General features: G+C 43.4%; 3 protein-coding genes across 8 annotated transcripts in view; 1 reads left to right on the top strand and 2 right to left on the bottom strand.

The window, feature by feature from the left end:
* The window catches only part of cadpsb (Ca2+-dependent activator protein for secretion b), a 92,868-nt gene that overhangs the window by 52,596 nt on the left and 12,772 nt on the right, over nucleotides 1-27,500 (bottom strand). For all 6 annotated transcript variants that reach the window (XM_062546201.1, XM_062546203.1, XM_062546205.1 and 3 more), the window contains exons 2-3: nucleotides 18,827-18,940; nucleotides 7,747-8,079 (exon numbers count right to left, since the gene is read on the bottom strand). In XM_062546201.1, the coding sequence (XP_062402185.1) occupies nucleotides 7,747-8,079; nucleotides 18,827-18,940 (447 nt within the window). The remainder of the gene's footprint in view (nucleotides 1-7,746; nucleotides 8,080-18,826; nucleotides 18,941-27,500) is intronic.
* On the top strand, nucleotides 12,236-13,913 carry LOC134092274 (uncharacterized). The gene is made up of 3 exons (XM_062545079.1): nucleotides 12,236-12,475; nucleotides 12,784-12,897; nucleotides 13,361-13,913. Exons 1-3 carry the CDS (start codon nucleotides 12,358-12,360, stop codon nucleotides 13,855-13,857), a joined length of 729 nt encoding a protein of 242 aa, XP_062401063.1. The 5' UTR covers nucleotides 12,236-12,357; the 3' UTR covers nucleotides 13,858-13,913.
* On the bottom strand, nucleotides 13,980-15,665 carry LOC134091950 (putative nuclease HARBI1). The gene is made up of 2 exons (XM_062544704.1): nucleotides 15,621-15,665; nucleotides 13,980-15,171 (listed from the first exon to the last, which is right to left on the bottom strand). Exon 2 carries the CDS (start codon nucleotides 15,129-15,131, stop codon nucleotides 13,980-13,982), a length of 1,152 nt encoding a protein of 383 aa, XP_062400688.1. The 5' UTR covers nucleotides 15,132-15,171; nucleotides 15,621-15,665.

Below are 27,500 nucleotides of genomic sequence, written 5' to 3'. Positions count from 1 at the left end.
TTTGTGATCCTTTGTCGTATCATTTTTCTTATCACATGAGGTGTCTTTTGAGTGTGGAGATATGTGCACATTTCTATGCCATGTGTGTTGTGTGTGTGTGTGTATATATATACATACATATGCATGTGTGTGTGTGTGTGTGTGTGCGTGCGTGTGTGTGTCCACTCATGTCACAGAGCAGCCACCCTGCTGAGATCCCCAGTGCTGCTGGTTAGTGGAGCAAAAAATCAGCCTCTGCCACCGGCTGCAGATCATCATACCATACTGAGCATAAAAGTGGATCAGCCTTTAGATACACACACACACACACACACACACACATACTGTGCACACACACACACATTATGTCCTTTACACATGCAAACTCACACACACACACACACATACACACACACACACATACTGTACACACACACACATACCGTACACACACACACACACACATTCTGTCCTTTACACATGCAAACTCACACAAACACACACACACATGCATACAACCACATAGATGTCCTTGTGCTCTCACACATGTACGCACAGTATGTGCCATTATACTATTATACTTCTATAATGTCATCATAAGACCCCCCCCCCCCACACAAAAACACACATACACACAAACACACACACACAGAGGACACCTGGCTGCCATGGATTACTGAGCCGGGGGCCTTGTGGGATATTTGAAGCCCTAACATCATCTCCACCATGTGACACAAGTCTCCCCGGAGGCTGGAGGCGGGTGCCGTGGCAACCCCCGCAGCGTGAGATGTGCAGCCCCAGCAGAAGTGTGACAAAAGGACAGAGGAGTCAGCAGCATGCACTGCCACCATCCTCCGCCATCCCTCTCCGCTTCTCTCCCATCCTCCTCCCCTCTCCGCTCGGTTGTCGCGGCGCGATACCTCGCGGGCAACCCACCCACCCACCCATCCCTTCCTCTCTTATCGCTCGCACGTCCCGCCCAAGGACCCCGGGTGACGTTCCCGTTACTCGCTGCAAACCGTCCGTCACCATCTGGGATCATCTGACCCCTTATCTCAGCCACTTCCTTCATGGCGGCGGCTTAACCTGGAGGTGGTGTCAAGCGCAGAGGAATCGGGAGAGTAAACGAGCGAACTTACTCGTTTGTCTTATCGCTCAGCTGCTGAGTGCAACAACAGCCGAGACTTTGCCACGAGCCGAGGGCGTCATCTCCATGTGACCAACCCCCGCCCCCCCGTCCTGTTCCCGCGCATCACCTACGTCACCGACACTCTGGAGACTCAACCCCAGACAGCGAGTGTCTCCGAGAGTGCGACTGTATGCCAGTTCACAGAAAAAAAAATCTCCCCAGGGAAACACATTCAAGGCTGTTCAGTTGGGTCTCACAGAATCAATCAGGCAGAAACATTTTCCCGAGCGCGTGTCAGACAGAAAACCTAACTTGCTGTAACTTTTAGGGTTTATCAGTGATCTAGAAAAGCGCTTACACAAGGGCGATTTTCAAGACGCCGATTGCGGAACCTGAGCATTGGAGATAACACAGTAGGTCTATTTGCCGGGTCTACAGAAAACACTACTCTGTGTGCTGCGCTCTAAGTGCCACACGATGAGGTAGAGGGGGTGAGGAATCAACTTAACAACACTGCTTTAAGTGCGAGTATCTCACGAGCGCCTGCGCACCTGTTTGAGAGAGGCCTATAATTCTTCAGGGTCCCTAATGGAACCTCGGCACCAGACACGGGCCGGTCCATCTCCCTGGCATCCTCTCCCAAACAGATCTCCCGCACACCGCAGATGCCGTCGGGGGGGGGGGGGGGGGGGGGGGGGGGGGGGAGCAGCTCTGGTAGAGGGAGTGTTAACGTTGATTTGAATGAGTGATCATCATCATCGTCCTCCTACTGTGGGCTGATGTATTGGTCTCCTTGGCGCCGTGTGTTCACTGAAGCTCCCGAGCGATTCCATTACGGCTCAACAGTTGCAATATTCAGTCATAAAAATCAATCAAACATCTCACTCCCACTAGATTTGCCCATTATCTTGTTGCAAACGTCTGTGCGTGCGTGTGTGTGTGTGTATGTGCATGTCTGTTTGCTTGTGCCATCGTGTGCATATTTGTATATCAAGCTGATTCTAGGTCTGTGCAAAATGTGTGTGTGTGTGTGTGTGTGTATGTGTGTGTGTGTCTCTAAGTCCATGTGCGTACCCGTTTGTCCTTTTGTGTATTTACGCAGTCATTAGGATGACCAATGGGCTCACCTCGAGCCGTAGGCTGTGGAATATGATGCATTAGACAGAGTCACGGCGGCCAGCCTGGCCAGCTAAGGTCCACAGATGGCCCCGAGACCAAACACTCTGCACCGACCACAAGGCTGTCTCTCTTCACACACACACACACACACACACACACACACACACAGACACACACAGAGACACACACACACACACACACACAGACACACACACACACACACACACACACAGACACACACACACACACACACACACACACAATTCAGCAGAGACAGAGCATCCAGCCAAACAGAATCTAGCATGGCACATCTATTCACAGTTAGCAAATGGAGCTAATTAAGAGGGGAATAACGCACACTGGGAAGGTAGCATAGAGAACAGCAGTCAGCAGAACTCTCTAGATTACAGCATCTTTGTTGAACGTTCTACATTACATAATTAGTGTTTAGTCATATGGTTTGATACCAGTATGAGGCACTTCATAAAGTTGTTACATCATACTTACATTTGACACTATTTAAATCTGCAGTACTGCTTGATAGTCTACATTATATCAGTCACGTTAATGTCAAAGCGTAACAAATGCATCTGTCCATAAATTCTAAGGAAGCAGTGATGGTTAAGATGGACAGAACACAGTAGGCTACTGCTGTGCATTTAGACAGGCTCACAACATTGGCTGATCTATTTCATGGTTGAATGTCAAGATGTGAGAAATGACTCCAACCAATTCCGGTTTAAAGCAAAACATACAGGGATGCTGAATGCACAATTGCACATACTGTACCACGGCATTCTTTCATATCTGCATTCCTCAAAATTGGTTAAGGAATTCAGACAAATCTCACACCAAGCTAAAAACTTTTTAAAGACTTTCTTTTTACATATTTACTTACTTGTAGAGTACTATAATACACTTCTGTTGTCAACCATGAATTCATATTGATTAATTTTTTTGCTAAATAATATTGCCAAAACCTTTTACGGATGAATAAGGAAATAAACAGGATCTCTACATTGCTAGTGTTGAGCCTGAAAGAGTGTTCGATTCACAGTCCACCTTTCCACAAGTCCACCTTTCCACAAGTCCAGAGACAGGGGTGTGTTTTACATTTGATACTTGCACGTCCATTACACATGGCAAAACAGTTCAAAAGCGCTTTTGCACACCTTTGCTTAAAGACAGGTGCATCGTACAAGCGTTACCAGTGATACTTGTTGAAGAAGTCCCACACTGTCCATTACACATGGCAAATCCTATTTCACAACGTTTCGGTCTTACAGACCTTCCTCAGGTGAATTTCTGGAAGGTGAAGGTCTGTATCACCGAAACGTTGTGAAATAAAGTTTGGCATGCGTAATGGACAGTGTGGGACTTCTTCAACAAGTATCACTGGTAACGCTTGTACGATGCACCTGTCTTGAAACAAAGGTGTGCAAAAGCGTTTTTGAACTGTTTTTTTTTTACATTGATGACATGTTAATGTGTGTGTAATTACTGTGTCTGTAATCCTGAGGAGTACTGTAATTCCCTGTAAGTGCAGCATCAGCTCTATCCCTTTCTTTCTCTCTCTCTCTCTCTCTCTCTCTCTCTCTCTCTCTCTCTCTCTCTCTGTGCACCAAGACCATATAGAGAGGATCTGAACAAAATGGCTCTCCATTACCATGCGTAATGACTGGCGAGAGTGATGGGGGGAGGGGGAGGGGGAGGGGGAGGGGGGGTGAGAGGCGCAGTAATGAGGAAGGAGTGAATGCGTCAGCCCACCCCACTGCCCCACTAGAGACGCCGGAAACCTTGTTAGCGTGCATAAACAAACATGATGCCTACTCAACCCCCACCCCAGCCCCCCTCACACAGTCACACACAGACACAGACACAGACACACACACACACACACACACACACACACACGCTCCCACTTCCAGTCTCCCCCCCACATCACCACAGCAGTGTCTCACGGTGATCAGAAGGTGTGAGACACCAGGCGAGACTCTGGCCCTCAGGGTCACGGGGCTGCATAAGAAGCACTCAGCCACCAGCGCAGCGTTACTTACAGCAGCACAGGGTGGTGCCACCTAGCATGGTGCCACGCTGCACCCGGCTACAGGAGGGTCTCTCTGTGGCCTGACGGGGAGGGGGTTACCCGCAGGAAGTGCCCTCTTTGGTCCTTTTCCACCAAAATACAGTCAGCAAATATAGTCATCTGGGTCATTTAATGTCACGGCATTGCATACTATTTTGGTATTCCTTTCACTCGCGTTCTCTTTCTGTTATTTCTTCTGTCCAACCAATTTCACTATTTTTTCAGTTTTTCTATCAGAAAAAGCGTATGATGGATTTATAAGCCAAAAAACCAAAGCATCGTCGTAAAACAGAGTATGGCAAAATAATTGCTGTATCTTGATTATCGTTGGAAATCATCGATAAAATCGAACTTCCATTTCTACTAGTTTCTACTCAGCCCTATGCTTAGTCACTGCTCAGGTGTGGCTCTGCACTGGCCCTGTGTTTGAGCACACACCAGGTAAGTCAAAAGAGCGAGACAGACCAAAAGACAGACAGACAGACAGACAGACAGGGATCAGAGCAGTCCTCTTCCCATCCCTGAGTGAGCAGCACGGAACACAATTTTAGCCAATTATGCCTGATGATGCTTTCATTAAATAAACTCCAGGTGGTGTGTGCGCGTCGTCTTCTGGCACTGGAAGTGAAAGTGGGAGCCGGAGACACAAAGAGCTACGCCTCCCACGCTCCGCACAGCTCCGCTCCCGACCCACCAACGGCACGCAGCCACTGTTCTTCTCAGCGAGCAGGAGTGCGGCTTCTGTTTCCAAAGATAATTCACCTGTATGACTTCTGTGTGTTTCTGTTCTTTTTGGGAGTGTATGTGTGTGTGCTTGCATGTATGTATGAGTGTGTGTGTGTGTGTGTGTGTGTGTGTAGAAGCAATGTCAAAGACACTGCATTATTGCTTGCGCTCTAAAAGAGCACAAAACTCAGCATTGAGATGCTGAGGATGTCAGTATGCTAGGGGGTGTTAAAGGAATGGGGAGCCAAGTGATATTTCAATTAGCCCAACAATGTCCTCAGAAGTCCACACTATACAGTGAGTCAGTATTTGAGCTTTGTTTGTGTGAAGGCTTAGGTATAAGGGCTTTATGGACAGTTTTATATACACATTTGAGTGTGTATGTGTGGCCGTGTGTCCATGCACACACTGTTTGTGTTCACTTGTTTGCAAGCACTTGTACAAATGATCTCAAGCAGCACGCCACCTTAGGCTCTGCCCAGCCTGGTGTGCCAGGGAGCTGGGCTGCCTGACACTGATGCCAGGCAGGCAATGCGAGCGTGTCACGCGGGCGCGGCCCAGGCTCGCACTGCCACCTGAGGTTATGGGCATGATGTGGGCAGCCATGGAGGCTGGCATGGCCGATGCTCATCCCTCAACGCCAGACGATGTGGGGCGACAGCTCAGCTCAGCTCAGCCCAGCCCAATGCCGTCATCTCTGAGGCCTACGGTGTTCACAGCGCAACGCTCACAGGCATTAAACGCCAGACCAAAATAGCAAGAGGCAGGCTGTTTTACGTTCTTAAATGCTCCTGAACCACTTGAAACGCTAGTTATATGGAATTCAAGGCTTTTAGCTTCTGGAACACGAGGGCAAGTGATGTGGTTACACTTGAACAGCTGCAATCTATCTGTAAAGCACTGGTATTTTGAACGATATGATAGCTAGTACGGCTATTATGTCTGTAGTGTTTACATAATAACAAGGAGCCAGTCTGCCTCTCTGCCAGGGAAACACATATCCCTAGACTATGTTCTTTAGCTCAGAGGCTTTATATACCAAAGGGCTTGATGATTATTCAGATAGCAGGTACACCAGAACATGAGCAACATGCTGATAACACTTCAAGCAAAGTAGTTTGGAGAGGCAATAACAACACAAAATGTAGTGCTGTGCCATAAACATTATTATTATTGTTATGAGAAAGCACATGTGAGCACCTTCCCCATAATGAACAAGTATAAAGTCTCTCTACAGGTAACGGAATAAGAGTCCTTATGGAAACAGATCCAGCCATTCCTCTTTTGCCAGGGGGCCAATGGTATTGTCTGATGCTTGATGAAATGACTCAGCGCCCACCGACCATAAAAATGTCAGGAGCTCAGAATTAATATCTTGTTTTTCTCATCCAAACAGCAATATAGTTCTAGGTTGTGCTTTGTCAAACGCACAATTTAAGAAGAAGAAACAGGACATAGAGCATGCAGAGGCAGACGCTTGTCCTTACACAGGCCATACATACATCAAAGATTCAGAGATAATTTCCTCTTTCTGCATAAAACATATGTTATTCATGAAATTCTGTATGTATAGCCTATGCTCATTACATTCTGTATTTATATGTGCGTGTATGTAAAAATTTAATATTGAAAGATAATGGCCTCACAAAGGCACCTAAAATGAACCTTATACACCTCAAAGGGGGTTACTATAAGACTGACCAGCTCTCTGCTCACCCCAAACAGGGAAGAGTTGTTGGATTGAAAGATTGCTAATTCTAATGTTTTCAAACTTAAACTTTCACGTATAGCTACCTTAAAAATAGACGCAAATAGAGACGTTTCCATTTTTGGCCTCCGTTTCTCTGTGCTTCTCTAGTCTGAGACAGATCTGCTTCGAGCAACGAGTGGAAAAAAAACATGCAAATTTGGTACCCCGCAGTATCAGCCAGGAGCAGAGGAAAACTAGGTTATTCATCTTCAAAGGTTGGAGGGAGAGGAAGAGTGAGAGAGAGGAAGCTGGATGCCTCAGGAAAGGATTGGGGAGTGGTGGTGGTGGTGGTGGTGGTGGTGGTGGTGATGGGGTGCTGTGATGCTGAAATGGAATCTTCTAACTTTCTTTTTTTTTCCCTTCTCCCAGTTATCGGTCATCCAACAGCATCTTGCACAACCCCTTTCAAGGTAGATCTACCCTCTAATTCCTACAACATACTTTAGAAATACATTTGATGTGAAAACCATCAGGAGACACCTGGTGACCTTTCATTTATCCAGGAAAAGAGAATACTGTCCAAAGCGCATACGGAGATGTTGTTGGAGTGGAAACATACTGAGACTACATTTTTAAATGTGCTATGATGACAGAGATTAATCTGTTAGACAAAATTTCAAAGGCTTTCCATACACACGAGAATGTTGCATCAGCTCTCTTAATATAAATTCATGCAGCCAGAGTCATGGGCCCTCCTCGCCTGTTCAGAGGTTCTACAATCATCCCCAATTCACCTTCAGTGATGACACTGCTTGGCAGCCTTCTGACCAATTCTGTAATTCATATGCAACTGTAGCTAGCAAAAACATCAAAGAGAACAGTGAAGACAGAGCGTTGTTAGAACTCAGATGTCTACTGAGCCAGTTACGTAAAACGCTGCTAGCTATGTTTCTGTTTTCACCGTGCTGTCCATGACTAAAATGGACACACCATGAAGAAAGCTTGCTGTAAGCTTACCTGACAGGCCTGGTAGAGAAGCTGATGCTCAAACTTCTTGATGCCGAGGATCTGCTGAAACATCTCGTAGAGCTGGTCCTTGCTAAGGATGAGCTCGGAGGCGGCGCTGGCCGTCATGCGCTGCTGGGCTTTGCGAGGGTCCTCGTCGCCGCGGTAGATGGTGTCGAACTTGGCCATCCAGGAGCTGAGCACCGTCTCCTTGCTCAGGCCGTCGATCTCCGGCAGGCTGCGCACCCGCTTCTCGATGTGCCTCTTGAACACCTCGCGGCAGTCCAGAGCTGAGAAGCCTCCCGTCTGCACCATCTTGGCCACGCGATCACTCTTGAGGAAAACCTGTCAGAATACATAGCACTTATCAGTGGACTGATGGGCATTAGGGTAGACTGAGTACAGTTGGGACAGTTTTTGCTTTCCCCATTACCACTTGAAAGTTTGACTGTAAAAAGCCATTGAAAATAACTGTGTTCTTACATGGTATATCTTTGATCTGTGCACTAAAATAAAACCCAAAGAATATATCCGTAAGTTGTTTAGATTTTTCACAATTAACTCATAAACACAAGGTGGCATTTTGTCTCAACTGTACCCTAATATAATTATATTGAGTACAGTTGAGACAGTAGCATGGTACAGTTGAGACGCCCATTCATGATGCTGGAAGGCTGACTAGCCATTCACTGCAAATGTAGCAAACTTTTTAAAATGTGTAATCTGAGTGTTTCTTTTTATTTTAATCTATTTTTTTAATCTAAATTGGCATCAGATAGACATAAAGCAGGGACAAATGTTTAAAGATGAAAATATCTTTTTTTTCCTTGGTTTTATCATGGCTAATTTTCAAATGATGATGTAATCCTTAAAATCTTCATGTTATAAGATATATTCATTAATAATATATAGTTTAAATATCAAAAACATTCATTTTATTGACATTTGTGTTCTATATTGCCTAAATGCCATCATAATATGCACAAATAAACACCATGCAATCCAATGGGATTTTATCCGGGTACAGTTGAGACAAAGTGTCTCATCTGTACCCTTCTGACCATCTTGCACATTTTTCTAAATAATGCAACAACCTTGCATGAAAGGATGTCATGAAATATGTCAGTTTGTAGAGCACAGAATGACCTTTGCAATGATGTAAGAAAAGTATAACAGTCACATTGGAGTAACAAGATATTCACTGTGGAAGGAACATGGTTAAGTGAAATTCTCACTATGGTAAAAATACTTTTGCCAATATCTTTGGACAGGAGATATGCACAGTGTCCAAATTTCCCATGATTAAAGAGAACACTAACACACATATGTGTAGCAAAAATCATAGATCAGGCTTGGTTTGCAGGCAAGATATTTAAGGTGTCTCAACTGTACACATGACCCAACTGTACTCAGTCTACCCTACTGCTAAAACCGAGATGTCGGACCACATTTTGGACTAGGTCTTGCTGAAGACAACTTAGATAAACACAAGATAAAACTAGAAAAACACTCAGAAAGCGCAGACCTCTGCCTGTATTGTTGTTACTAGGTTGTCATACAATTGAACCTAAAGTGTTCAGATCGCCACCACGTGGCCATACCATGCCATTACACCGCTAAGCGAAAAACATAAACGCCTCCGGTATCCTGATGGTGATATGGATAACTTCTTCCTTGGGTCATTTCTGACCCTCTCTGAAAATGTCATTGAAATCCATCCATCACTTTTTGAGTTATCTTGCTAACAAACAGAAGACAGACAAACAAACATAAAAAATATAACCTCCTTGGCTGAGGTAATAGGCTAAGGAAAACTATAGGCAACAATAGTGAACAAACAGTAGCCTATTTTAATTTGTGCAAATGCGAACACTTAAAGGAACACTTCACCCTTTTTTCATATTAAATAAACTATGTTATTCCCTTAACTTAGACAAATTGATAGGCCTATACTCTCACGTTTCAATGCGTGCACTCTCAAGCTCTGGTGCGCGGGCGCTACTTTGATAGCACTTAGCTAGCCCAGTTCATTCATTAGGGTCCAAACAGAGAATTGAAGTTAGAAGAGACCAAACACCTCCATGTCTTCCCTATTAAAATACAGTTACACGAGTGGTCACACGACCAAGTATGGTGAAACAAAATAAAATGTGGTGCATTTCTAAGCAGGTAAGAGGGATAACTATATTGTGTGGCGAAATAACAATTGGGAGCACATAGACTCAGCGCAGTAATATCCTCACTCCTTAAGTGAAACTGAAAGTGCAAGAGTGAACGTGAGAGGTATGTACAACTCGTCTTAGTTAATGGAATAACATAGTTTAATATGAAAAAAACATATTCCTTTAAGTTTGGTTTCTGTTCACAGAGTCTATTAAATAGAAAATGTCACTTATAAGCTGACAGGTTATTTCTCTAATGAACTGGCTAGTGTGTTCTTGTACTTTGCTGTCACTTGACGGGTCCCGGCGTGTAGCCTGCTGCTGTTAAATTCCCAGCACTCTCACCGTTTAATTTTGCCATGAGGAAGCTAATGAACCAATGCCTACACTGTATGGCAGTTTTGAGCACCACATGCAATTTCTAGCCTAGTGACCCAGATAAGTAGGCTAGCCTAAGCTAGCTAATGAAGACAATGTTATGTTGCATGGGTTAAAATGGAGCATTTGGACCCCAAAATTGACCCCCCCCCCCCCCCCCCCAAAAAAAGGGATCTGTGTTATTCTAACACTAGCTTATTAGCTAGCTAACAATGCCAGTGTTCTTCTTAGCTATGACAGTGCATGGATCAAGCATGAAATGTATCATGTTATGGCACCAAAAGTGTTTCAAATCTTTTATGTCAAACTTATACAGCTGCCCATTATGTATGTTTTATGCACCACCATAACATGTCAGTACACATGTGTTACAAAATGTACAGGAATAAGTTGGGCAGATTCCAAGTGAGAGCCTGGGCCGAAGAACAAGTCAGGCAGGCAGCCACCATGGATTGGGTACTGACAAGCTACAATGACTTCAGGTCAGTAAAGAGTAACTACACATAATGACTGATGGATTTTTTAGGTAAGCTAAAGTGGCTTTATCATAACCTGCATCCACTTAGAGTACCTGGTAATTTCAACCTGCGTAAATTCAGAGAAGCACTTATCTGACCCTGCGCTGAGTCTCTTTAGAGGGGCCGATGAACTCATGCAGAAGCATAAAGCAGCTTAACTCAAGACAGCTGTGTACCCCGAGGGCACCCTGGTGACAGTCATTGTGGCAATATGTGAGACATCATAAAAACCCCTTTTGATTCATTTTGTGCTATAGCTTACTACCGCACAATAGATGACTTTTCCCCTGTAAAACTTGGATAGTCTGTCCACAGAGACCTAGTTGATCATCTTTTCAGATTCAAGCTCAGTAAAATTGTCGTTGACTAATCATTGAACATCACAAATCCAACCCCAAACCTCAACCATAAATCGTAAAGGTATACTCTTAAAACGAAGGTGTTGGAAATAACAAAAACTGTGTTGGGCATAGAGATGTGTTAAAAAATAGGGCTGTCAAAATAACTGATTCATTTTGATTAATTAATCGGAAAAAAAGTACTGAATAAAAAAAATAGTCCTCTGCAATGTCTGCAGCAAGGAATTTGCATATCACCGGAGTTCGTCAACTAACACAGGCCTAACGTCTTTTTAGCCTACTGTCAAGATTAGCTGTCAGATGAAGTCACTACTGGCTTCCATCCCATTCCTTCAGTAGGCTACACATGGTTGGCTACATAGACTGTACATGGATGTTGAAATATGGCTGCTTAAAATGAAGAGCTGTCAGCCTTTTTTTAAAGACAGCCATGTTAAGTCGTCTGTGGTGTCTCAATAATTAAGTTGAAATGACTTGCCTTTAATAATGGAATAGCAGAAATGTTGTCGGCTACTAAATCGAAATACGACATTAACATAAAATAATAAGTAATAGGTAGCTTTGTGCTTGAACTGTGATGATCACAGAGTCAGAATATTTGTGATAATATCAAGGGTAAAATCCCTGGCATTCCAATAAAAATAACCCATAAAGTAAAACTATACACTGTGTTTTGATTCGTTTAAAAGAGAAAATCATGAAGGCAAAAGAATGAGCCAGCTGAAGGCAGCCTGGAGGTAGATGTTGGTCACAGGCACAGAGCTTTATGAATAAAAAATAAAAGTGACACCATAAATGTGCAACCCCCAGAGTGATGTACTGCAGTAATATGCCCAGGCCATTAAGACTGGGGAGCAGCTTGTTTAAAATTTAACATGTTAAAACAAAAAAGAACCAACCCACAGAAAAATATGGGATACGGAAATTAATTTGTTATCTATAATAAGAAAAGAAAAAAAAATAATTCCCATGGGGCACAGACACTCTGAATGATGTCTGAGATTTTTAATTGGGAAAGGTAGTGCATTCATTCAACCTTTCACCAAAGGGAGTAACTCTAAAGGTGATGATACACGGGGCAATTTTTAGGGCAATGTCGCTGAGGCAATGTTGACGAGGAATACTTTCTCATTGAGGTTGGGCAATAATTTTCTATCTGACCACTTTGGATACTTAAACGGCAATTTTTGAGATCATCCAATCAGAATGCTGGCAACGAGTCACATGACCATCTGTGAGCGTCTGAAATTTCCAATAAAGATGGCGGCGTCTCAGCGACAGTGGAGCGAAGAAAAAGAGAGGCTGCTGATCTCTTTTTATAGCGGTAAGTTGACATGTTGAAAACAAAACTGGGCATTTTACCTCATCAAATGCTTAATAAAGCAAGTAACGTCAGTTTTTATGTTCCGATGTTGTTAAGAAGACATCGTTTTTTTTCTAGTAAACTACTAGCTAGTAGCTAGCATTGCGCCATTGAGATTGAATGGGATTTGGCTAACTAGCCGTCGTTTTGCTAACAAAGTTATTGAAGTCTAGGGATAACGTTAGCTTCTAGCTGTTGTATGTCATTTTTATTTATTCAATGAATTGTAATCGATGGTCTGACTTATTGTATGAATTGATTCACACCAGAACATGAGTACTTGTGGAACCCGAGGGCGAAACAGTACAAGAACCGAGACGTCAAGAACAACGCCTACAAGGAGCTCTGTCAGCAGCTCACAGATGAGCAGCAAGTGATAAATGGTGAGTCTCATTGCTAACGGTTTTTAAGTTTATGCTTTTTCAGCTGAATGTGCACTGTAGTAACTCTGTAACCTTAACCCTGTGTTATTGTTAGAGCTGTCAAAATATCGTGTACATTTCGATTAACTAGACAGGAGATCGTCAAGTCTAAAGTAGCACCTCAATTAAAAACAATCTGGAGGTAGACCTAGCCCTAGTTCGCACTTCACACACCTCTTGATAAAGGCAGCCTTGTCAAAGTGTTAACGTTTTGCATTTCTTATCCTGGACTGCCAACTACTGGATAGAAAAGGCAACAAACTAGTGATTTTCACAGCTTGTGATTTCCTCTAACTAGTTTGGCCTACATTTATCATTTTAATAGCCCCACTGAATTTTGCATTAGTTCATGTAAATTAGTTGTGTGTTACCACTATATTTGATAATAATCCTGTGGGGTTTTTTTTCCTTATTCCCTTCTCAGAGGAAGATGTGAAGAAAAAGTTCAAAAACCTTCGGACTGTCTTCACACGGGAGCACAGCTCGGTGCTTAAGAGCAACAAGTCTGGGGCTGGAGCTGACGATGTGTATGTCCCGAAGTGGAAATATTACCAGGTCTTATCCTTTCTCCGTGATACCTGTAACCCTGATGAAAGTTCAGACAATCTAGATCCAGCTGTTCCAACAACCTCCCAGACCCCAGAAAACACGGCACCTCTTTCTCCAACTTCATCTCGCCCTGATAACCACACTGCTGTGTCTGACCCAAAAAACCAAAAATCAGATAAAAAACAACAACTAGACAAGGCTTCTGATGCCATGGACTATGCCATTGGTGTTCTCAAAAGAAAGGCCTCTTCACCACATGCAGGGTTTTTGCATTATCTAGAGAGTGTGTTGGATGACATGTCAGAGAGCAAAACTAAAAAACTTAAAAGGCAAATAATTGATTTGGCCCACAGTGTGTTAGAGGAAGAATAGTATGTCTATTTAACTGTGTCAATGTACATATGCCAGATTGGCTGAAAATAAAATAAACATGCATGTATTTGATTGTATCGTTCAATTTATTATTAAGTAGTATCCATTAGAAGAATGTTAAGCTAAGAAATTGCATTATCTTGCCAGCTTACTGCTCCATTTGTGTTGAAGTAGCTGCAGAACTCCTCTCTGACTTGTTTTGCCTGCAACGATGGATTCCTGTCTGAGGAGGCTGCGATAGGATTCAAGCACTCTGGTTCCTGCCTCCATGCCCCACGAATTATCTGACCTGTTTCTGTGTCTTCTTGATCCACCAGACTGGGAGGGGTATAGGTGTATCGGGTAAGGGATCCTGTTCGCAGGTAATTGTGGAGAACACACGCCGCTTTAGTTATCGTCACAACTTTGGAAGGTTCCAATGGAATTGACTGACGAAACACTCGAAATCTATTGGCTAAAACTCCAAAAACATTCTCAACACACCGACGTGCACGAGAGAGCCTATAGTTGAAAATTTGTTTGCTTTTGTCAAGTTGTGTTCTTGGATATGGTCTCATTATCCATGGCTTCAAACCAAAGGCTTCATCTGCCACAACTGCATAAGGCACAGGGAGTTGACGCCCAGGCAGTCCTGTTGGTGGTGGTCTTCTTAGTGTGTTTTCCTCCAGTGCCTGACTCAGCCCACACTTGGCCCAAACCCCCCCATCACTAATCCGGCCATTTGTTCCTACATCTATATATATAAATTTCAGGTCTGCATCTGCTAGGGCCATCAAAACAATTGAATTAAAGCCTTTGTAATTGTAATAGTGGGATCCTGAATTTGGTGGAGGCTGTATGCTGATATGCTTCCCATCTAAGGCACCGATGCAGTGGGGGAAGTTCCATCGTTCCTCAAATCTTTTGGCGATATGTCTCCATTCTTCCTCTGTGGATGGTGTTCTCAGGTAGTTTGGTTGCAATGCATTATACAGAGCTTCACAGGTCTCAATGATGATCTTTGAGATGCTGTGTCTGCTCACCCGGAAAACGTACTCCAGTGAGGAGAAGCTGTGCCCTGTGGCCAGGTATCGCAGAGTTATGGCCAGTCTCTCCCCTGCAGGTATCGCCTCCCTCATTACAGTGTCTTGTCTTCTTAATGTAGGCTCCACTAGGCTGAGCAGGATGTTGAAGTTGTGCTGATCCATTCTTAACCAGTTTTTGTAACTAGGAGGATCTTCATCAGCCAGCTCCTTGAGTAACTGGCTGTAACACCCTAGTTTCCTTCTCAGCATCCATCTTCTGGTCCATGTTCTTTTTTTGTTGTTGTTATTGCTGTAATGAATAGAAATAATGTTGATGTTTTTGCCAGTCATCATCATCATTGGCCTATTTAGCTGTCAACCCTCCCGTTCTATATATTTGCTTTTCATACGGTCTTCCCATTGTAATATATTCCTGTCAATATCCTATATTTTAATACTCTCATAACAGTAGCCCTACCATTGAACCTATTATTACCAGTGGTGTAGTCTGTGATGTGCAGGACTATGCAGTATACCCACTTAAAAAGCATCACCATCCCAGTATACCCACTTAAAAAAGGCAAGGATACATATTAGCATTCGGGGTTGATCACAGTACAGGCTACCCACTACAGCTGACTAGAATACACCACTGATTACTACTATCGCTATTATGATTACTAAAAAACGGTCTCTGCCTAAACTATAACGTGTGTTTTTTTTAGCTAAAACATCTAATACATTTGAACTTATACTTACTTGAGTGAAATAAATGCTGAAGCCAAGACAAGAGTGACTGCTGCAAATGTCTCAGTGTCCATGTCTGCTGTGTCTATCTCCTTGGTGACAGATTACTTTTATCTGATTGGTTGTTTCCAGTTGTCTGTTGCCCTGATCAGTTGCTCTGTGTCTCACCTGGTTGCCCGTCGCCGGCAACATTGCTCGGTAACATTGCCCTAAATGTTGCCCCGTGTATCATCAGCTTTAGGGTTGTCCAAAGACTGCCCCGCTAATGTCCTCCACACCACAGGGTACTTTTACCATGGGTGTGTAAGATTAAAACATTTTTGATTTATGTTGTGTCAGTATACAGTCACAGCTCCAGCAGTTATATCTGGCTGGCATTATATCCAGACTTCTCTTTAGACCACCACCACCACCACTACCCAACTCTCCCCCCGCCACCTCACCCCCACCCCCTCTACAGCCATCTGAGATAGGGAAGATGAATGGGTCTTTAAATTGCAACCTGGTTTGGATCCAGGCAACCGTTTCCCATGACTCTATGCCAGTTGCTGAGCCATTTCCCTTCCGCAAGCTTTTCAGCTGAAATAAAAAGCACTCCATCCTTTCAGTTAATTCAGTGCCCCGCCATCCGCTGTCCGCAGACTTTTTAAGTGTGGGATGGAAGCAGGGATCCAAATGGTCCGGCAGGCAGAGGTCAATGGGATGCTTTTACATCAAATGGGCTTTTGGAGGCGGTTTCGTCTGCACTCCCACTGGCGATCTGCTCCAACAGCAGATCCACACCCTGATGGGCTCAGTGTCAGCTCAGTGCGATGCTAATTGGCTAACAGGAGCGCTTGCTCATCTCCGGGCAGGAGGAGCAGGTTGCAGGGGTTAGGTTGGCCACAGAGACTCACCCCCTCGAGGGGACTATCCTGTGACAGCAACATTGTTCATGTGTAGATCCTCGGAGGCAACTCTTCTCCACGGAGGGGTACTATTATTAGTCTTAATGCACCTACAGTCTAATTACGCTTTTTATGTTCTTTTCTTACCAAACAAGACACAAAGCTGGCAAATAGGAAGAAAAGGCATGACATTTAGGTGGTATGTTTATCAGATAAACAACACATAGCAACCATTTTTGGATTGTTTCAACCATAATGTGTGTCTGCTCCCTCAATGCATTCAAATTATATGGAAAGTATTAACCCATCAATATCTAAAAGTAAGGTTGGCAGGGCAGTTCTTCTTTTTGTTCATTTTGTTTTGTAATGAGCTCCTATTCAAAATGACTGCCCTCAGGCCTTCTGCTGGCATAATCAGAAACACGGTGTGCTTCTGAATGTGTCTGGGGGGTCTGCACGTTTGACATAGACTGGGAAAGAAACGCGGAATATCTCTACTCATCTACTTTATAATCTCTGATTAAATTACAAAAAGCAGGTTCAGTGCGGCAAAATTAATGAAAGAGTAATTGTCTCTTCCCTTTGTCAAGTCATTGATTGCTGTGGGGCAACTTTACCAGATGCCATTAAATAAATAGATGAATCAACCAAGCAGAGCTACTACCTTCAGTGCCTCCCATGTTCATCCCACCACCTCGGCCTAATACATATTTACAGTATGCAGTACAATAGCCATGTCAGTTGCAGTAGCCTACATAACACTGTTTGCTAAGTCTGACCAACAGCCAATGCTTAAATGCCATCATAGGTGGTTTTAAATGTTTTAAAAGGGACACTTTTAGCTTTTTTATTTCATCTTTATCTCATACCAAATGACTATGCATAAGTCAATGACTTGTCACTCTTCATGAGATGAAAGATAATTGAGTAAGCCGCTCTGTGAATATTAGCGAGCCATAAATGAGAGGTCGCATTAGCTCCCTGTCAGTCACGCGTGACGTATGTGGATATGGTGGGGCAGCGCACCTGCAGCGGCCTCGCTCAGGAGAGCTCGACGTGACATGATGACCTCATCATCGCCAGAGACGGATGATCGTGCCGGCTAGTGCGATGTGACGCGTGGAGACAGCAGCCTGCTGCTGCTTCTGCGAGCCAGAGAGAAAGCTTTTAAACGTCCCGGGAGAGGTTTTCATAACCCTCATCACTATGCTAATTGAGTCGCGCAAAGCCATTTTGATCAGCCAGTGCCTCATATCTGCGGCACTATAAACAATACCCAAATCACTCACCACCAACAGTTTCCTGGGACTGTCGGAGAGGCAGTTGAAGGCTGAATTTTTTTAAAGATGTTTGTTCACCAAATCCTTGCTTTGTAAATCTCTGACATATAAGGCCAGACCTAAGTCGTTCACAGAAGTATGCACACATGGCACGCTCTGATGAAGTACCCTTTGAAAAAGAGTCACAACATGTTTTGTTCCTGTAGTAGAAACAGTGCAGTTACGTACATACAAGCAATCAAATTTCAGTCCGATTACACTATTAACTCTGTTAACTGTGTTGAGTAGGCCTACTGCGATTACAATCCAATTTTATGAAATTGGAGAAGTAGATCTGGAGTATCTGATTTTGATCTTATTTACCTCCGCCAAGGTTTTCATCTGGGACAGGCGTTTGTCTGTCTGTCTGTCTGTCTGTCTGTTTGCTAGCAAGATAACCCAAAAAGTAATGGATGGATTTCAATGAAATTTTCAGGGAAGGTCGGACATAACCCAAAGAAGGAACAATTACATTTTGAGAGTGATCCGTAATTCTGGAGGCGTTTATGTATTTAGCTTAGTGGTGTAATGCCATGGTATGGCCACGTGGTGGCGATCTGAATATTTTAGGTTCAAATGTATGACAACCAAGGAAGAGCAATGCAGGCGGAGGTTTGCGCTCTTTCCTAGTTAAATATTTCATGTAACTAAATTATCCTACAGTTGGAGTTTATCACGTTCAATACCACCTGGCGCCTGCACACTTACACTATTCTTAAATCAGATTTTTAATTGTTTACCTAGCATGTAAACAATATTCCAAATTCTGATATTACTCCAATTCTTTTAGCAGTTTGTTCTGCACATGCAACCTCACTGAATGTCTTTCACACAGACTTTTTAATAAAACATAACAGTTTCATTATTCATCAAGTATTTGGATGTACAGTACACACTGAAATGTCTTTGGATGTTGTGGACACATACATATCCATAAGGCTGATTAGCAAAATGCCTGTGTGTGTCTCTGTAAATCTGTTCCTTTGGGGCGATTTTGGCGGGCAGACCGTACCTCATAGTAGCTCTGGACGGCGTTGATGAAGGCCTCATCTGCCACAATCTGGGTGTCTCCTTTCAGGAACGACTCGAAACGGTCCTTGACCGTCTGCAGCTGCTGCTTCGTGATCTGCACAGGAACAGGAACAGAAACAGAGGACGGCTCAATGGCACAGCGAGAGACGACACAGAGAACCAGAGGGAGAGAAAAAAACGAGAGTACAAAAACATGAGTGCAAAAAAAAAGAAGAAAAAAACCCCAATGTGGCCAGCAGCTGAAAACTTGCGCTGGCCTCCGGGTAATTACCGCGCAGAACAAATGAGACCAGTGTGGCAGAGTCAAAAGAGCATCTGAGCCCTCAAAGGTGAGGTGGAGAGGTCATGAAACAAGCAAGCAGTCAGATTTGTGAACAGCTCAGTTGTTACATGGCACTGGCAGAGATGGCCCTGCACTCAATGTGTTTCAGTTATCTATTTCATTCCATTCTTAAAAAATAGCATTGCAGTTTTTTTTTAAATGCAATTCATATACAGATTTTGTTATTCATATATTTTTTTTTGCACAATCATTTATGCCTGGTGCTTACTGCAATATGCTGCTTCAGTAGGCCGGCCCACCATTCACAGTGATTGGCCATGAACACCAGCATTCAAAACTCCCCTCACATCATTAACTTGCATGGAAATGTAGTCGAGTATATGGACACGCAAACTCGCCCAAAGAAGAGACAGAGAGCCAACAGTGTTTTGCTAAAAAAAAAATACTGCTTGTAGCTATTTGAGATCTCTTAACCTAACCTTCTAACCCGAACTAAACTTAACTGAAACACTGATATGGTGATATCTTGATTAACAATGTCCAGATACACGAAGACAAGTTCCTGTAGGCTTCCACTGGTATCACACAAGCAAGATGGTGGTAACAGGCGCAGCAATTTCACTTTAAGAAACCAGAGCCCCACAGCCAAGGAAATTGAAATTGGATTTAATATTTCATGGGCTCCACTTTATTACAGGGTTTAATCAAAGCTTGGTCTTGGGTTAAATTTATAATATGTCCACTATCTGCAAAAAAAATTAAGCAACTCTTCCCTGAAATGATCTAGATTATGAGTAATGCTAACCTGGATCATCCATACTGTCCTTATTTCCTCAGCTCTCTCCTTCTAGTCATTTCTTTCCTTTTTTTTAAAAAAACCCCCAAAATGCTTGGCTGAAAGCTTGGCTCTCTGAGCACCAGCATCCCAAAGACTTTGATCAGTTTCATGGCGCAATAGCTTTTCAGGTCAATTAGAAACGCGGTGTGCGTGAGGTGTGTTACAGTGCCTGCGTCTCCTGGCAGGTGAGTGGGTGGAAGCTACGTGTACACGTGTGTCCTTGTCAGACCAACTGAATATCTACACAGGACTGTAATGGTAGTGAAGATCTTATTCTGCCAGCTCTGTCATTTTGTATATACAGTATTCTCTGGGTAGAGAAAGCTAGCGCTCGCGTCTGGCTTATGTTGCATGTGCTATGGATGATAAAATAATCAATACATGCCACTGCCCTTTAACCGTCATGTGCAGCACCCGTAATGAAAAGAGCCATTCAGCTCTCTCAACTGAATAGAAGTGCAATTGGATGGAGTCATGGAACCACCGCCAGACAGAAAAGGAAACGAAAGTTAGGTGAGCAGAAAATAGACCATTTGTGCAGCTATAACAAATAAAGTCAACAATTTAAGTAGGCACCCGTAGGGAATGTGGACGAACTGAAAAAAACAGTTGGCGAGACTTAGGAGGACGAACGAAAAGTAAAGTTTGCATGGTGCTCGGAGTACGGCTTTGATTTCTTGAAGATTCCTCTATACACGCATCGCAAACAGATGTGCACTCTCTCCCACACTTAGTGACAGTTCACATACAGTGGAATACATAATCAGTCATTCTTGCGAATCTCCGGCCTGAATCTCCCATGACTTATGACCTATGGCCAATGACATATACATGCATATGCAGATCAGTGCAACTGTCATTCTGAGCTCCTGCAGTAGGCACATGTCATTCTAGACCTGCTGTTGCCTAGTGCACACAATGCCAAAATGATGCCTAAAAACAGGCGCCTACAGTATATCGATGGTGTCAGGAGTGGTAGCACTGGTGGTGGTGGGTAGCGTGTGTGTGTGTATGTGTGTGTGAATGTGTGTGTGTGAGTGTGTGTGTGTGTGAAGTGGGGGAGGAGAGTGTCTCTGTGTGTGAGGAGCCTGTGAAGCATCACGGTGCCATCTGTGTGCTCCTCTCATCGCTACCTCTTCTCTCAGCGGCAGCCACCTACCAAACAACAAATCACTGCAGCCCACTAGCGGAGATTCTAACACACACACACACACACACACATACACATTCAGTGTAATAAAACTGTAACATAATACCGATACAATAAAATGACACATGCATTATGCACACCTGTGCATTATAATATACACTGAGTGTGTGTGTGTGTGTGTGTGTGTGTGTGTGTGTGTGCGCTCGTGTGTATGTGTGCGTGTGTGTTCATGCCCGTGTGTGTGTGTTTTGGAGTAAAGATAATATATAAGCATATTATAATATGCACAAGTGAGAGGAGGAGGGGGGAGGGCGGGAGGGAGCTGTAGATGGAGAAACATGCACTGCCTCGTGTCAGTCTTGTCCTCTATGATGGCCTCAGTGAAGGGGCAGGCTCCAGGACTTGCTGACCATGACACTCCAGCCAATATGCAGAGCAAGGGATTCTGCAGTGACACTAAGCTCATTGTACATTATGAACACAGACGCTGGGGCCTTGCATTCAGCTGGCAAAGCTTTGCATTGAAAAACGGCATGGGCCTACAGGAGAATGGCTTGATATGTTGACCATGCATGTACTGTACATGCAGATGTTTGCCCCCTGGGAGCCAGTGAGCTTGCATGAAGAGGATTTTAATGAAAGATCTGAGCCATTGTCCGACCCTCTGCCCTTGACTGTCCTCCATGGGAGATGGCGATAAGGAAAGGCCTGTCTCCCGGTCTCATTGACCTTCCCCATGTGGAGGAGCACGTAGACAGCTGTTAACAGCTGCGAAGGTGTCAGTGAGTCAGGCGTTGTTGTAGTCTCTGAGGTGTGTGTGCAGATGTGTGTGTATTTGCATTTCACTGGGAACTGAGCATATCTTTCTTATTCCTGAGGGTTTAATGTTCCTGTCACATCCATGTCCATGACAAATGTTGCATATGAGGTGCATTGTGTGTGTGTGTGTGTGTGTATTTGTGCACACGTGTGTGTGTTGCACGATTAAAGTCTTTGTGAATGTATGTGAAGAGGGGAGGGAGATGGGTGGAATGAGACATGAGAAGGAGATAGAGAGAAAGAAAGAGAGAGAGAGAGAGAGAGAGAAAGAGAGAGAGAGAAAGAGAGCTGGACTACTTAGAGGAAGCTTGACAGATCTCCCGAGGCGATGCTAACAAAGCTGCCTCTGGTATGGAGCTCAGCCTCCAAGCACAGATCCACAGAGACACTGTATGTGTACACACACACACACACACACACACACACACACACACACACACATACACACACACACACACACATACACACACACACACACACACACACACACACACACACACACACACACACACACACACACACACACACACACACACATACACACACACACACACACACACACACACACACACACACACACACACACACACATACACACACACACACACACACAACACAACACAAGCACATCTAAACACATTCACACCACAACAAAACACAAGCACATATGCTGCTTTCACCACAAGCCCAGAAACATCAAACACAAAACCAAACGAGTGATAAAAGAGAATAAAGTCAATCATTTCTCTCTCCTTCTCCTGTGTCTCTGTGTGAGCATATATATATATATACTGTATATACAGTATATATATATATATATACGTATATATATACAGTATATATATATATTACGTGAAGGTGCACACTTTGAAGAGAAAAAAAAGAGTCCTGATCCAAATGGACTCTGGTGAGACATTCCTCCAGCTCCAGCTGAGATGAAAAGCTGGCCAAAGCTCAGGCTGAGCCTGCAAAGGGGCTGCTCCGCGCTCCGCTTTCCACTGCCGCAGTCGGCCATGCACCACTTCCTTGGTATTAAAAACATCCCCAATCTGCATGTGAATTAAACGCTCCTCCGAAGTGCCTAAAGATTGGATTGCGTAACAGTGATTAGCCTGGCTCCGCTAGATACATATAGCATGACTCATTTTGCGGGGCCTCGGCCAAAAATACACAAAAGACACAGGGACAGACACCATCTCTCACCACAGCACTCAGCTCAAACTGTGTCCTGTCTGCAAAAATGCTGACCTCTGACGGTTCCCATAAAGACTTTCCCAAATAGAGGATCACCATGGCAATGTGAGATCAATGCCAGAACAAGTCGGAGTGATGGGCAGAACTCCAGTTTTTACTGTACTGCCCATAAACGGGCTGCTATAATGTAGTTGATATTACACTGAACCAATATACTGAACCTGTATGTGCGTATTACAGTTTTTGCCTATTGCTTACACACTAAAATCAAATGCTTACACCAAAGTCTCAATACCTAAACTTCTTGTATTACACTTTACACACAGTGTAACCATAGCTTAAACACATTCTCTGCTTTGCACATTGTTTGCAATTCTGCAAAACACTTTTTGCGAAACACTACACACATTTTCTTTCTGCAAAACCCTTTTTCAAAACACTACACACTTTTTCTTACATTAAACACTTTGTGCAAAAACAAAATCCCCTGATATCATTGGGAAAACACTTTGTTCAAAATGCTAAACTCATCTGGCAATTGCAAGCACTTACTTATGCACCTAAAAACACGTGCACAGAAAACATAACACCAATCGGTCTGAACCTTAGCACTACAAATAGGCCTCAGGTAAGCCATTTTGAGAGCTATGGGTGCCTCTCAACATGTCTCCTCGGTCCTCGATGCTTGATCCTCGAGGGGCGTTCCCACTGATCTATAACTAGCACTGGATAGACTATCCCATTGTTGTCACCCCATCATTCTTTATCTAGATCAGTGAGGACGAGGATCGAGGAAGGAAAGGAGGGTGTATAAAAGACCAAATGAGAGGCACCCAATGAGAGTAAGAAGTATAGGAGGACAAGGAGAGAGAGCTGTCGGACGTGGATGAGGACAAGGACAAAGACAAGGACCAGTGCAGAGATGTGTCTCAGATGACATCAGGGCTGCTCTGGTCTGAGATTGGTTCAACAACCATATCAATTTCATATATCAAAAGTTGTATACCTGCCCCCTTACAGCCCATTTCTAAATGCATTCGAGGAATTACAGTATTTTCTGCATGGCGGTGGAAAGTTCATGTGAAGACATTGGGGATCAATCCCCCCCCCCCCCCCACCACATACACACTAACTTGCACATACTGTATACACATTCACAGACACACACACACACACACACACACACTCACATGCACATACACACTCACAGACATATACACACACACACACACACACACACACACACACACACAAGCACACACACACACGCACACACACAAAACAAATATGTATGTTTTTTTTTCAATCACAAATGATTCAGTAATTGTTTTTTTTCTTTCGTTTTGTTGCATATTTGACGTTTCTATTTCTCTTTATTTCTGTAAGAATGTTTGTTTTTTGTAAAAACTCTTGATTGATTACAACTTTTGAGTTTTACAGAAGACGAGGTCTGAGAAAATGACCAAAAAAAACCAAATACAAAGACGGCAGTGTTTCATGTAAAGCACATCAGTGTGTTACTGGTGATATGTAGGATAATTCAAATGGTGCTTGTGTGTTTAGTTTTGTTGCAAGAATTTCGTTTTTAGAAGGGAGTGTTATGTTTTGATTGCAGTGTTTCATTTTGGCATAGATGTGAGTTGTTTATCCCCAAGTGCTATGTCTTATATAGCTGTGTGTAGAGTTTTGACATAATGGGCCAAATGCTGCAAAACGTGTGTAAGCAATAGGCAAAAACTGTAAACTTTGGTGCATAGCACTATATGTGGTGTATTGCACTAAAACACTCATCAATATATCCAACTGCACTAGGATACAGTCATCACTGCAGCATAGGCGTAATTTGCGGGGGGGTTAGGGGGGTTATGACCCCCGCAAAAATCAGGTCCAGCTAATATAACCCCCCCAATATCAAATCAAAAAAAAATAATAAAAAAATATTATAAAATTATAAAATATTCTGAATGAATAACTTTTGTTTCTTTTCTTTATTCATTTCATTTTCCAGCAAGATAGTATCATGTTTTAAATATTCTGAAATGCACCCCCCTGCCCACCGACTACTTGGTATTACCCAACCTGCGTTCTCTACCGAAAGTTTGTTTACTATTTCGCGCAGTCGCTGGGATGAATGGTTGGAGAAAGCTCTCAACTCAGGTGGGAAGATTAAAAAGACATTGAAAGGCAGCCAGACAGCATTTTTTCATTGTTGGTTGACACCAACCAAAAATAGGAAAAATCCTGACCAAATGGAGGTATACCCCTATTGCTAAGTTAGCTGTTAAATTAGCTGATGATTTGTTGACTGGAGTTGGCTGGCTAGCCCTATGAGCCCGATGGACGCAAAGTGCGTCAAAAACACACCCATTCTTCTCTGTTACATTGCTCCGGGATAATTAGTCACAGCGAGATGAGACCTATATTGCACGAAAGAGCAGAACCGGGGCTTTCCAACGAGACTAGACACTTGTCTGTACGATCAAGTATGAAGCTAAAATAAAATCATGAAGTTAAATCAAAGTATATCATATTTACAGTCTATATTGCTCTGCATTCACCCAGGCATCCAGTACTCGCTTGAATTACACGCGAACCCGCCATCGGAAAGATATGGCACGCATGTCAGATGAAAGAGGAGAGCTAGAGCTATCCACAGATACCAAATACAACCTTCTAGGCCATAAAACAGACGAAGTGACAGCAAAATAATAACTTCATTTAGCTCCACTTACCCCATGTTTTTGTGTGGCATAATAGCCTATGTTCATAATCCAACGTTATCATGTGTTTCAGTTTCTCTATGGCAAGTCACGTTCATAATACGGTTTTGAGATCCTAACAAACTCCTGTATGGTATCCAATTCAAGACTCATATTGCATCCAAATTTGTTTGACAAATAAACACTTTTTTGCCTTTACTTTGTTCATTGCAATACAGTAAAAAATATTATAGAGAATCATCATCTGTGCACATCATGTGTGCTACCACGCAAACAAGTCAGGTCAGATCAGCAAATATGGAGCACAAAAAGTGTAAAAAAGTCATTTCTCATCACTAAATAGAAATGGCCATTTATTTCTGGAAGGCACACATCACGTACAGTATTTCTGTAAATTGCTCAGCCCCAAAGTAGGCTATACCCAATATGGTTCTAATTGCAAGTCAGGCCTACACAACCATGCAAGTCATGTCGAGCTGTCAGCTTGCTGTAGTGAGATACATGTCAAAATGTAAGAATGTGTATAGTATGCTTTTTAAATTTGTATTATTTAAAAATCTAAATCAAATCAATGCAAGTATTAATACATGTGGTAGATCTGGGTAGCCTAGACTGTGCTGAAAAAAAATGTAGCATGTGTGAATGGCACTTACAATGACCAGGATAAATGCTTCTAACTGAAAATGCCCTTAAAACAGCCCAGGGCTCATAGGGCTAGTGCAGGCGCGCACTTTATACACACAAGACGGTCCATGTGAGCACACTGAATTTAACTACTGTGTCATTATGGCACAAACAGTCAAGTGAACAGCTTAGCCTAGCCTAAATCATCATGATGTATTTCTAATAAAGGAACGGCAAATTAGCATGTTACCTTTTGCACAAGAACATTATTCAATAAATAAATAAATTGATAAATATGCCGCAATTTTAACCCCCCCAATGGTAGACCCAAAGTTACGCCCTTGCACTGCAGTAACTACAATACAGTATTTATAACTACAGCATTTTCACTTGGCTAAAAGATTTGCATGTTGACTGTGACTCAATGATTTTTAATAAAGGAAAACATTTCTGATCCATAACAGCACACCATACTTCTGAGTCTTGTATAGGAGTGTACAGTTTAATTGTGCGTGTGTATGAGTGACTGTTCCTGTGTGTTTGTGTGTGTGTGTGTGTGTGTGTGTGTGTGTGTGTGTGTGTGTATATGTATGTCTATTGTGTCGTTGTCCTCCCTGCTCTCGTTCTCACACAACTCTCTTCCCATTCAGTAGGCCAGAGGGCAGTAATGAGGAGCACTGAATCGCGCTTGGTTTCATGTCACGTCACGTCATAGCGGCCCGTCACAGCAGCCCGGCCTCCCGGTCCGGCTGAGCGGCGGTGTGTGAGCCAGGCTCCTCGACCACCCCCCCCCACCCCCTTCACTGCATCCCCCCCCCACCCCACCCCAACGTAATTAACAGAAGAGCCGTGGAACTGCTAAAGCCCCTGATGGATAGAGCGCGGGGAAAGAAAAAAAAGGGGCAGAATTTCCATCAGCACTACCAGCTACAGCCAATCGATTCCTCTCCAGGCCGGCTCTTATTGAGATTGCACGGAGGCCGGAGGATTCATGGACACGCCGTAAAAAGAGCCCCAGGGACATTC

Source organism: Sardina pilchardus, chromosome 9 (genome assembly GCF_963854185.1).
Source record: "Sardina pilchardus chromosome 9, fSarPil1.1, whole genome shotgun sequence".
Taxonomy (NCBI): domain Eukaryota; kingdom Metazoa; phylum Chordata; class Actinopteri; order Clupeiformes; family Clupeidae; genus Sardina; species Sardina pilchardus.
The sequence above is the reverse complement of the archived record's forward strand: the minus strand, read 5'-3'. Positions and strand labels throughout refer to the sequence as shown.

Coding starts and splice junctions, on each gene's coding strand:
- LOC134092274 (XM_062545079.1), top strand. CDS start 12,358: ATGCTGGCAACGAGTCACATGACCATCTGTGAGCGTCTGAAATTTCCA. Junction 12,476..12,783: donor GCTGATCTCTTTTTATAGCG/GTAAGTTGACAT, acceptor GATTCACACCAG/AACATGAGTACTTGTGGAAC. Junction 12,898..13,360: donor TGAGCAGCAAGTGATAAATG/GTGAGTCTCATT, acceptor TTCCCTTCTCAG/AGGAAGATGTGAAGAAAAAG.
- LOC134091950 (XM_062544704.1), bottom strand. CDS start 15,131: ATGCTGAGAAGGAAACTAGGGTGTTACAGCCAGTTACTCAAGGAGCTG.